The 12774-nt window shown below is 42.4% G+C and overlaps 1 protein-coding gene across 3 annotated transcripts in view; it reads right to left on the bottom strand.

The window, feature by feature from the left end:
- The window catches only part of Ttc23l (tetratricopeptide repeat domain 23 like), a 70151-nt gene extending 58403 nt beyond the window's left edge, over window positions 1-11748 (bottom strand). For all 3 annotated transcript variants that reach the window (XM_076551759.1, XM_006991370.4, XM_076551760.1), the window contains exons 1-4: window positions 11625-11748; window positions 10551-10622; window positions 6155-6323; window positions 1716-1839 (exon numbers count right to left, since the gene is read on the bottom strand). In XM_076551759.1, coding sequence (XP_076407874.1) covers window positions 1716-1839; window positions 6155-6323; window positions 10551-10618 — 361 coding nt within the window. In that variant the 5' untranslated portion in view covers window positions 10619-10622; window positions 11625-11748. The remainder of the gene's footprint in view (window positions 1-1715; window positions 1840-6154; window positions 6324-10550; window positions 10623-11624) is intronic.
- Between the last annotated feature and the right edge of the window lie 1026 nt (window positions 11749-12774).

Raw genomic sequence — 12774 nt, 5'->3', positions numbered from 1 at the left:
TTATTTGATCTCTGACTATCAACTGCTGAGACCAGACCACACTTCTTTGGGAGACCTCGTGTCCTCCCTTATCCCACGACATGGCCCTTCCATTTTTTTTCTGCTTCCTCTCCCGATGCCCATTCCTAACATTCCTGCTTTCTGCTCTTATGTCCTCTGCCCTCCTTCCTCCTCTTTTTACATACTTTCTCTGATCAAACTTGTCCAAACCTATGACTTCAAATTGGTACTCTGTATTCACTGCCCCCAAACTCATGTTTTCCTAGCTGCAGACCTACTTTTCAGCCGCCAACTAGTCTAGTTTGCTTTCAGTTGCTGGATAAATGTCATGACCAAAAGCACCATGGGGAGAAAGTTTTATTTGTCCTTCAGTAAGGACTCTCACCATTTGGGTCTGAAGAGAGCCTATGATGTTCTGATTTATAAGGAGTTTTGTACAGAATACTGCCTTCTCAGTTTCCACTCACCCTTTGTTCCAGAAATGCCTCTGTCTATTGAAGATATTTATTGAGCCCTTACTGAAAAGTTCTGAACTCTGAGCTTTTACTCGGGTTCCAGTTTCAGCAAATGGACTCCCATTATGGAATATTATTTTAAGATGTCTTATATTTGTTTATGCTGAGGAACATTTGTTTTAATGATGCAAAAATGTGTTGTATTCTTTTTTTTTTTTTTTTTTTTTTTTTTTTTTTTTTTTTTTTTTTTTTTTTTTTTTTTTTTTCCCCAAGACAGGGTTTCTCTGTGTAGCTTTGCACCTTTCCTGGGACTCACTTGGTAGCCCAGGCTGGCCTCAAACTCACAGAGATCCGCCTGCCTCTGCCTCCCGAGTGCTGGGATTAAAGGAGTGTGCCACCACCGCCTGGCCCATGTTGTATTCTTTTATGTTGCATTTGTTTAACTCTGTGAAGCTGTGTTACTGTTGCTGTCTAAAACACCTGATGGTCTAATAAAGAGCTAAACGGCCAATAGCAACACTGGAGGAAAGATAGGAAGAGCTGGCAGGCAGAGAGAATAAATAGGAGAAAAAGAGGGATTAGGAAGCAAGAGAGACCAAGGAGTGAGAAAAGAAGGGGCCAGGCACCCAGTCACATAGCCAGACACGGAATAACAAGGAAAGAAAAGATACACAGAAATAGAGAAAGGTAAAAACCCAGAGGTAAAAGGTAGATGGGATCATTTAAGTTAAGGAAAGCTGGCTAGAAATAAGCCAATATAAGTCTGGGCATTTATAAGAAAGAATAAGCCTCTGTGTGTGATTTATTTGGGATCTGGGTGGTGGGCCCCCAAAGAGCAAAGAGTAAAAACAACCAACTACAGATTCTAGCTTGTACCCCTGTACCAGCAAACTACTGGGTCTGCCATCCCCCAGAGCTGAGTATTTTCTTCAGAGTATTAGCTTCCTAGTGCCCTGTTCTTTCTCACTGTGCCCCAGTGTCTTCACCACAAGCTAACGCATACAGCCCTTTGAGGGATTTATGAAGACTAAAAAACACTACCTTGGCACACAGTGAACGTTCAGTAACTACTGTCACCACCACCATCATCTTTATTACTAAGGTACACTGTCTCCTGTGCCCATGGACTCTCCCCCTTCTCTTGATGAACTGTGGCATGGAGCTAACTAAGTAGGGGCCCTCCCAGTCATCTCAGCTCCCAAGGGATGGCTCAGTTTGGCCTCACAGACCGGCCCACCAAGACCTGGCTGGGGAAAGTACCTCTCAGTGTCAGGTAACCATAAGCCAGGTTGGCTAAAGCCTGTGCACATTTCCAGTGTTCTTCCCCAAAAATAATCCGAGAAAGGATGAAACACCGAATCAGCTCCTTGTTTGCTTTGGTATTCTGCAGAGAGGAAAAAAAAAGTCATTTTTAGGAAAGGAGGAAAGTCTGGGGTCCCTCACTATTGGTTAGAACTGCACTGGCCTGGTATCTTTTTTTTTTTTTTGGTCATTCTTTCTCATCACACTGAGTCTGGCTCCGCCTTACACATACATCCTGAAACCAAGCTCTTCTCATTTCCACTTTGAGTTCCTCACTCTCATGCACCCCCATCGTTATGTGGCTGGACAGACAATACATCCCTCCTAATTTGTGCCGCTCTTGTCCTTCACACTCGGTCTTTTATCTCATAGCCAAAGAGCTTTTCCAGAGCACTTCGTCATGGGAAACTTATAACACATAGAAAGTGATCATGTGCCTTCACTGGTTTCCTGTTTATTGTCATTGTCACTCCTACTCAGGTATATGCTCCATGACTCTGCCTTCTAGTACATTGAAGAAAATCTATATTATTTCATATATTAATATCTCATGGGTAGCTCTAAAAGATATGAGATTAAAAGCAACCACAAAATCATTATCACCAAAACATCAGCAGTGATTTTTTAATATCAAATAGTGTCATAAACCCAATATTTTGAAGTTTTTGAGGACTTTTATTGTTGTTTTGTGTTTTGAGACAGAGTCTTACTATGTAGCTAGTCTGGCCTTAAACTTTCGATCCTTTTGCCTCTGCCTCTTGAGTGTTGAATGCCACCATGACCAGGTTATCTCTGACAAAAGGAAACAAACAAACAAAAAACCCAAACAAACAAACAAAAACTTTTAAGCACAACTACTTTATAAGTGTGCTCTTCTATCAGAAGTTACTATTTGCTTGTCTTGTTTCCTGAGGCTAGCACACATTCTCCATCACAGCTCCCTCATGTGTTAGCCAGAATACTTCCCTGAAATGAAATTCCTCAGGGCTGGTGAGGTGGCTGAGTAGATTAAGGCACTTGCTGCCTTTTAAAATTGCAAGCCTGGTGAACTAAGGTTCAATCCCTGAATCCCATGTAAAGGTGGAAAGAGAACTGATTCTACAAAGTTGTCCTCTGATCACTATATGCACTGTGATGCATGCACGTGTGCACATATACACAATCACCAAGAATAATACATCAAAGCCAGAAAGTTCTGCCACCTACTTTCTTGGCTACCCGCTGTACTGGTACAGTTTGTAATGACAGGGCAGGATACACGATCATTCTTTCCCTTTGCCTACCCACTTTCAGAATAACAAGTTCATTCATGAGCATCATCAATGGCGAGCAAGTAGTTTATTATAGTTATTATAAGCTTAAATGATTTTAAACATTTCATGTGGCAACAATCTTTTAAAAGTATAATTAGCTTAGCTTACTGGCCTGTATATATCAGTCATCCTTTTTATTTTTAATGAAATCCAAAGTCTTCACCATAGCCTGCACGGCTCCGCTCAGTGTGACCCTACGCTGATCACCTCCTCCGTTTTCTAACCCTCTCTGTTCTCATCTTTGTCTCACTGCTGCAAGCATACTGTCCCAGCTGACCCTGAATCGGGCTGGTGGGCGTCCACTGTGGGCTCCCCTGCCTGAGATGCTCTTTTGAGAACTCTCACTCACTTTCCTTTTGTTCACCTGGGAGGCTGTTCTTGGCTACCTTTCTGAAACAGCCACTCGCGATTCCTTGCCTGGTTTATTTTGGACTCATGTTCCTCCCGTCTGATACTGCTGTTGGTTTGTTTACTATCTGCCTTCCCAAATAGACTATAACTTCCTTAAGAAGTTTATTCCTGCTGGGTGTGATGACTCACACCTTTAATCTCGGCACTCAGGAGGCCGAGGTGGGTGGATCTCTGTGAGTTAGGGGCCAGCCTGGATTACAGAGTGAGTGCCAGGACAGCCAGAGCTATATATAGAGTGGGAATCTGTCTCAAAAGAAACCAGAAGGGAGGGGTTATCCCTCTCATTCACTGTTAGAGGACTGTGCACAGAGGAGGTATATTTGCAGCATCCAATGAATGGACCATCTCTTGTGATACAGATAAAGATAGAGTAACAGGATGAGCTTTCCAGAGAGCTCTAGAAAAATCATAAACTAATGCCGGGCAGTGGTGGTGCAGGCCTTTAATCCCAGCACTCGGGAGGCAGAGGCAGGAGGATCTCTGTGAGTTCGAGGCCAGCCTGGTCTCCAAATCGAGTTCCAGAAAAGGCGCAAAGCAACACAGAGAAACCTTGTCTCGAAAAACCAAAATAAATAAATAAATAAATCACAAACTACACATTTGTGCTGTCATGAATTCTAGTGACTTTACATAGTCATCCAGTGGTGACAGTGGTCATTAACTCCAGATGTCAATTTCCAGGTCAAGTGAAAACAGCACTTTAAAGACTCAAAAGCGGAAGATCCAGCCCTGCTGTGATGTTTGCTGGCTACGTTGTTGTTTGGGGGAAGGTCACCCAAACCCCAGCTTCCCTTCCTGAAATTTGGAAGCCTGTACCACCAATCTCAAAGAGTTATTGAAAGAAGAGAATTAGTTCATGTCCACATGATGCAAATTTGTTAAGTCATTTAATTATATCCCACTTAAAATAAAGTAATGCTTCATATGGGTCCACAGTCCACCTCCTTCCAACTCCTGCATTTCCTACCTTAGCTAGGTACTTCACCTCCTTCTTATGATGCAAGCCCCGCATTTCCCAATGCTTTAAAAATATCCAGTCAGCATTTTGGAGAGTTCATCATAGGCTAACTATAGCAAACATTAAGTTTTGTTTTGAGTATATAACAAAGTGTTCGAAAAACTGTCAGAGGAGGAGTCCAGAGCTCTGAGTCGGGCTGGCTGGCCCTTAACAGTATGTACCCCTCCCACACTCCTTGTCTTAGGGAAGAAGAGACAACTAGAATGGGCTTAAGCCATTCCACCGCTGTTGTTTACAGTAGTATCCTGTCCTTCAGGGCGGAGTGACTTTTAACTCCCAAGATATAAATATCACCATTATCTGAACTGGACACAGTTTCAAACCTTAAAACCTCTACTTGCTATGCTGGTTAGTCTATTGTCAACTTGACACAAGCCTAGAGTCACCGAGTCGAGTGAGGAACTGCTCAGATGAGGCTGGCCCCTTGTGCATGTCTACGGAACATGTTCTTGACTACTGTTTGGTGCAGGAGGGCTCTGCACCTTTTCTGTGGGCAGAAAAGACATAGGTAGGTGGGTCTGGGCTTTATAAGAAAGCTAGCTGAGCACGAGCCAGAAAGAGCAGGCGAGAAAGTGTCTTTTCTCCCTGGTTCCTGCCTGTGCCCCTGCATGAGTTGACTTCCCTCAGTGATGGACTGTTGTCTGCAAATGTAAGGCAAATAAACCCTTTCCTCTCCAAGTTGCTTTTGGTCATGGTGCTTATTGAAGCAATATAAAGCAAAGAAGTACACTTTCACGGTGCGGAAGATGGGACCTTTTTGCTTATAGAATGATATTTCCAGAATGCATGTGTGAACTGAAGAAGACCCAGGTTGTGACAGTTGTCTACTGATGTTCTCTGGACAGCTTGCAAAAGGAGATTTGCAGACATCCATTAGAGAGATATCAACACTGGTTGCCGCAAAGGTCCTTTCCTTCTCAGCCTTCCCTGAGCCCTCTTCCTGCTTTCCTCACATGTACTTTAGAATCATCTTTTGACGGTGAATGGCCAGAGTCAGTGTATGAACCTCTCTGTTGATAAATCAGAACCTGGGAGCAGGCTGGTGGCTGTGTCCTAATAAGGAAAGTCAATGTGTTGCTGTCTCAAGATCCTAGATTTTGAACTCTTTTGTTTATACATCTGTTCAGAAATCAGAATTCCCAAGTCCTTGACTCAGCTTTAGAAATGCATGTACCTTCATGGATGCTCACCTCCACTGCTTTCTGTACTTTGGTTTATGGCTGCGTCTACTGTGGCCATGACATCCTTCCTATATCACCTGTCTGCTTGACTACTACTGTTCCTGACCTCCTGCCTTACCATCCTGAGCCTCTTCTTACCCAAGAATCACTTTGAAATCTTGATATAAGGGATAAGAGACTTTTAAAGGTCAGGCTAACCAAAAAGCAACTGAATGTGGCAAACACTGAATTTTTTTAGTTATAAGCTTGGTTAAAAGTTAAAAGCATGAGCCCTCTTGTGAGGAACAGACACCAAAATGGACAGAGAACTGGAGGGTAGACTATGCTCAACTATGCTCTGCTATATTTTCTTCAAGTTACAACACACAATGGATTCCTCACATGCTTCATTCTGCAGTCAAGGCAGGCTATCTCATATTGTGTACACACTTTTAAATGGCAACCCAAACCCAGTAAATATTTTGTTTGCTTTACCATTTTTTCCTTAACGAGCTGACCAACTTTCTCCTGGGACTCAGCTAATTGCTGTTTTGGAAGAGCCATCCCTTTTTTCTGGACTGTAGTGTCTTCTTCAGTCTCTCTATACTGACAGATAGTAAACAAGTCATCAGTGTGTTGTGCTGGGTTCCTGTTTTGCTGTGACCTGTTGGCATAAGAGGGCATGCATCAGGATTCTCAAAAAAGACAAAAGAGAAGGCTAAAGTATCCTCAGCTGGAGGATATGAACTTGCTTTCCATCTTAGTTAGGGTTTCTATTGCTGTGAAGAGACACCATGACCACGGCAACTCTTATAAAGAAAAGCATTTAAAAGAGGTTGGCTTAGAGTTTCAGAGGTTTAGTCCATTATTGTCATGGTGGCATGAGGGTAGATATGGTCCTAAAGAAGGAGCTCAGAGTTCTACATCTTGATCTAGGCAGCAGAAGTGACTGCCACACTATGCCTCACTTGGGCCTATAAGACCTCAAAGCCCACCTCCAAAGTGACACACTTCCTCCAACAAGGCCACACCCACTCCGACAAGACCAAAACCTCCTAATAGTGCCACTTCCAGTGGGCCAAGCATTCAAACACAAGAGTTTATGGGGGCCATTCCTATTCCAACCACCACACTTTCTAAGTTCAATTTGAGATAAAGATACACAGTAAACTCACACTACTCTAAGGACCTAGCATCTATGCAGCAATTCAGTAGCTCGAAGAAAACATCTGGTAAACTTGTCACCTTGCAGTAGAGGCAAAGCTCCTCTGCCTGCGAACCACGGAACCCTAAATAAGTGCTATTTAAATGACTTCTCCATAAAGGCAGGTCAATGTGAATGCCTGCCTAATGCAATTAGGACTAAAGGAGGTCATCCTCATCAACCCCTGTGTACAGTGAGCAGCACTTTGCAAATGCTTCTTTAATGCTTGCTATTATTCCTGCTATTGACCCCATGACTCGGCTTCCTCCTTCAACAAAATGAGAGTGTTGAGTTAGAAGATCTTGAAGACCCTAAAATTTAGATCCCAGTCAGGCAAAGGAACGGATACAATGAAATAGGAGATAGGGAATAACGTTTTGAGGATAGACTAACTTCACAGGTTCTCTTTCATAAATCTCAAAATCTTCCATGTGTAATTTGTAATTTAACCAAAGAGAATGCAGCTTTTGGCAAGAGAAAAGCCACATGCTAGGTCAAGTGCATGTGCCTCTTTTGTTGTGTTAGAAACCAATTCGGCAAGAAAGAACCAAGTTGAGAATTCTCCCCCCACACACACACCATATATACATTAACATACAATATAAATAAATCCCTAGCTTCAAGGTTAATAGCAATTGTGAAAGAAGTAACTGGAAGTGTATTCATAGAGAAAAGAGATAAACATATCCTAATATCACCAGAAAAAATGAAAATGATCTGGAATAAACAGAATTCCAACATCTTAAGAGCAATGATAACTAATCAGAAATGTCTCCCATAGGAATCATCTTTGTAGTCACAATACTTTTTTGGATTCTAGACAATGCAAAGTTTTAAAAATAAAGTTTGTCTTTCTTAAGCAGTGGTAGTGGGCTATGCCTATAATGCCAGAAGACTGAACCACAAGAATTATGAGTTCAAGGCCAATATGGGCTGCAAAATGATCTTATCAAAACAACAACAAAACTATCCTTTCACACTAACTACTTGGGCAATGTATATTTGCTGTTCTTTTCAATGGGGGAATTGAGAAAGGTATGATGGGAAGATAAATGTTGTGTTATCTTTAACACCAAGTTTGAAAAGTTATATAAAACCCACTCAGAGTAGTCTTCCAAATAACATGCCCAGAGACAAGCAGGTGTGCCAGGTCATGTGGATAGAGCAGCATTTCTTCAGGCCAAGGAAGAATGACCTTCCCACAGATGAGCATGCTTTTAGTTAGAGCAAGAGAAAGCCTGGTGATAGGCTTTGACTGGAAGGCAAGTGATAAACTGGGTTCTTATCTAGGTGTGACCTTGTTGGAGGAAGTGTGTCATTGTGAAGGCAGGCTTTGAGGTCTCCTTCTCCTGCCTGCAGATCAAGATGCACAGCTCTTAGCTCCTTCTCCAGCACCATGTCTGCCTGCCAGCCACCATGCTTCCTACCATGACAATAATGGACTAAACCTCTGAAGTGTAAGCCAGCCCCAATTAAGTGTTTTTCTTTTTAAGAGTTGCCATGGTCATGGGGGTCTCTTCACAGCAATAAAATCCTAACTAAGACACTACATAATGACAAGTGAGATCTCTCAGGAAAGTCAGAATAAAAGGAATCAGCAAGGCAAGTGAAGCCTCCCTAGACTTGTGACTCATTCCATCTGTTCAAATAATAAATATAAACCCTGATTGGTAATATAGTTAAAGAATGATCATTTCCAGTATGCTATATTGTGAACTCTATATTTTAAAAAGATTTATTTACTTTTATTTTATGGGTGTTTTGTATAGGTGGAGTTTTCCTGTGCCAGCAGCCACTCTTGAATAACCACTTAGAGTCTTAATATTAATTATAAATGCTCAGCCAATAGCTCAGGCTTATTTGTAACTAGCCCTTACAACTTAAATTAACCCATTTTTATTAATCTATATGCTGCTCCAAGGCTCGTGGTATTTACCTCTCTGACATGTTTTGCTCCCTCCCCATCTAGCTGGTGACTCTTCTGACTCTGCTTTTCTTCTTCCCAGCATTCTCTGTTTGGCTCTCCCCTAACCTTATCCTTTCTAGCTATTGGCCAGTCAGCTTCTTCATTAAACAGATCACAGTGACATATATTCACATAGTGTAAGTAATATTCCACAGTTTTACCTGTATTGTGTCTATGCACCTTGTGTGTGCGGTGCCTATGGAGGCCAAAAGGAGGTTTGGATTCCCTGGAACTGGAGTTAACAGACAGTTATTAGCTGCCATGTAGGTGCTAGGAATTGAACTCCAGTCCTCTGGATGCATAGAGTGTGCTTTTAACTGCTGAGTCATCTCTCTCAGAGATAAATACAGAATAAAAATATAGAACACTAAATTTTTAAGTCCATTTTTATAGTTGCATAACATTTAACCTTATATTTTATGATATATAATCTTCAATAAGGTAACCACTAGCCACAGGTGGCCATTATGAATATGAAATATGACTAGTTAGAATTAAAATATTTCCAAAAATGTGAAAATAGGCTGAATTTTGATGACATGCTTTGAAAAAATAGTGTAAAATATTTAGCAATTAGTATAAAATATTTAGCAGTTATACATAATATTTTAAGTATACTAAAATAAATAGCATTAAAATTAAATATACCTACTTTCGTTTACTTTTTATTATGGCTATCAGAAAAATGTAAATGCCAGAGTGGTTGATAGCTATTGTCTCTGTTGTTTTTCCTACACACTGGAATAAAGCAGTGGTTTTCATCCAAGGCTGATTCTGCCCACTGGGGCCATTTGGCAATGTCTGAAGATATTTTGTTTGTCACAGATGTGGGGCAGTGCTACTTGCATATAGTGGTTAAAAGCAAGGTATACTTCTAAATCTCCCTAACAAAGAGTTATCTAACTCAAAATGCCAATAGTGCCAAGAGTAAGCGAATCACCATATGGAGAAATGGTTAATGGCTAAAGTAGACAAGCTGGATTCAATACCACTAACTAGCTGTGCAACTTTGGACAAACTGCCTAACCTCTCTTTGACTTATGATCACCATCTAATGCAGTGCAGTAATGCAGTGCAGACGGCACATCCCTACAGAGTCGTGATAGGACAGGCACACAGAACCTGCTCAATAAGGATTGCTTATGAGGACGGAGAAGTTCTTATTAGGACTGAAGAGATGTCGCCGTTGCTAGGACCACTTACTGCTCTTCCAGAAGACACAAGTTCAGTCCCCAGCACTCACGTCAGGTGGTTTACAACTATCTGTAACTCTAGCACCAGGGTACCCAATACCCTCTCTTCTGGCTTCCACATGTATCAGCACCCACATGCACATACCCCTCTTTTGTGCACATACCCCACATAAACAATTTAAAATAGTAAAAATAATTTTTAAATGCCTTTATTTATCCATTGCCTCTTTGTTTCATGAAATCTTACTCTGATTTTGTTATGTTTATCTCACTGGATTTACTAGAGTTGTTATTATGTTGCTTTATTTGTATAAACTTGAACATTTTCGTAAATTAGGAAAATACAGTTGCCATCCATCTTTCAGAAGTTGTAGACACAAATGGATGTTATTCTATAATGTTATTAACATACAGCACAGCTGTGGACCTTTCTCTTCTATGGAAAGTTTTGCTCAGGCTCTCCTTAAAGTGGCAAGGCCCACCCTTTCTGGCGAGTGAGCATCATGTCCATGTCCTGCCAGTACTTACAGATGGAAGCAGAAGTCCCAGTCGGTGTCATTGCTAACAGTTGGAATGCGGATGGGGTTGGCTTGCATCTTCCTACCAAAAATCACAAGTGAGGTCAGTTTTTGGGGAAAGGGCTTGGACGTTTGTTCTATTTTCCCTCTGCTAGATCATACTAACTTTAAATTAAAACTACTAAATACAAATCTACAAATAGTTGATGCAGACCCACATGCAGAAACTCCAAAGAAGACGAAATTGAAGGTGCTCATCAGAGTTCATTTCTTTTTCCCAATTTCTACTCTATATCATGCCTCCAAAGTTCTTTTAAAAGCATTTCCTACATGACACATCTTTTACATTTACCGGGTCATCCAAACTATGGTGACCTATTCAACTCAAATACTGTTTGGCAGCGCTAAGGGAAAGCGAAACCAAAAAGTAATCAGTTTTCATCAGTAAAGCCTACAGTGTTTTGGTTAATCCTCCCCTTTCCAGGATCCATGCCACTATTTAATAGAACGTTCTAGTTAAGAGGCTAAAACTCAAGTGCCTACTTAGGCTGCTGCTGTTAGCTGTTGACAAAGGCGGACCTCGTAGGAGGGTCGGGGGAGTGGTTGATGAAGAATTTGTAAAATGTATTTCTCAAGGCTATCCCTAACCCTTAAATGCACACACACACACACACACACACACACACACACACACACACACACACACACACACTTTACTGAACATTGACACCCTCCAAATCGCTCCCTGAAGAATATTGCCTTCGCTTTCCTTGACCCAGGCTCCAGAACACTCAACTACACACACATGGGTTGGGCAGAAGGACTAACTCTCCTTTCTAAACAATCCTACACGCCGTTCCCATGCAGCTACACAGGGCCGTGAATTAGAACTTGGCACTTGGCTCCCCGGGGGCAAACATCTCTTGCTGTTTCTCCGCGGGGTTTTCTACTGCTGCTTCCTAGAGGTGGACCCTCTCGGGGACTTGGCCCCATCTTCCCCGCCTGGGTTCAGACGACCTGCCCTGGAAGCTGGTGAGCACCTTTGGCTCCCCCGACCCGGAAACGCCTTCCTAGCTTCCCTCACCTGGCTAAGCAGTGAGGATCTCTGCTGCCTCCTGTCAGTGTCCCCGCCAGCCAGGTCTTGTCCTGAAGCAAGGAAGCTAAGCTTCTGAACTTGGAGACAATGCGTTGTCATGGGGACGGACACCTCTTAGCAATGACATCAGGAGCCATGGCAACGCGGTATACTTCCGGCCTGCAGCTCCGAGGGCACAGGTTATCTCTCCAGGGCCACTCGGGAGTAAAGCCTTGCTGCTGTGAACGGTCCTGTGGTGTCTGTCGCACAGGAACATTACTTCTCGAAGACGAAGGAGAAAAGGATAAATCCCATGGAAGAAAGGAAGGCGCTCCAGGGCTCGGGAGCCTGATAGTTTTAAAAACTGCTACGTCTACGGGCGATTTTCAGCTATGATCCTTGGCTAGTCAGTCAGTCCAGCCTTTTCCTGAAGTACCCTGAACTCCATCAGTCTCTGGTGTTCTGGGTCTCTAGACCTCGGAGAACAGACTCCTGTAGCTACTGGCAGTGTTTGGATCGTCGGTGCTACCTCTCTGCCTAAGGTTGGAGTCAGGCTTAATGAAGAAAACAGTGCAGGAAGTCAAGATTTAGCAATAGCCCAGTAGCTGTCAAATGGTTACATTCCAGGGAGAAAGACACATTCAGCAAACACCACATAGCCCTAAATCATGCAGCTTTGTCCCACAAGGTCACAAAGCATATAGTAGCACTACAAAGATGTGGGGTATGTTTGAAAGTGATAGAATGAACCCTATTATGCACTGGGTCCTTGACAATTGAACAGGTAAGTCCCTCCTGTATCAAAAAGAAAGGCTGGGTAGAAAAAGGAGATCACGGAGATTTTGTACGTTTTGCATTCTTACCCATCTGGGGGTGGAAATTTATCATTGACACTAGAATGTCGAGGAAGCCCTTTCAAAGTTGGGGGACTTAAATGAGCTTTCTTTCACAGAGAATAAAAGCTAGATGGTATGTAAACACAAAGTTTAAATCTGTACTCTCAAGCTCCTGAGCCCAAAATTTAGAAAGATCCCACTGTGCCTGTTCTCTGGTTCCTAAGAGAACCTTCAGCATGAAACAATTGTCAGAGTGATAAACTTGGTTTCAAGATGTCAGGGTTGCAGTTTTGACTCTGGCTTGGTGTGGGTATCAGTTTTCT

Source organism: Peromyscus maniculatus, chromosome 15 (assembly GCF_049852395.1).
Source record: "Peromyscus maniculatus bairdii isolate BWxNUB_F1_BW_parent chromosome 15, HU_Pman_BW_mat_3.1, whole genome shotgun sequence".
In the NCBI taxonomy this organism is placed as follows: domain Eukaryota; kingdom Metazoa; phylum Chordata; class Mammalia; order Rodentia; family Cricetidae; genus Peromyscus; species Peromyscus maniculatus.
Note: the sequence above shows the minus strand (reverse complement) of the source record. Positions and strands in the feature narration are given on the sequence as shown.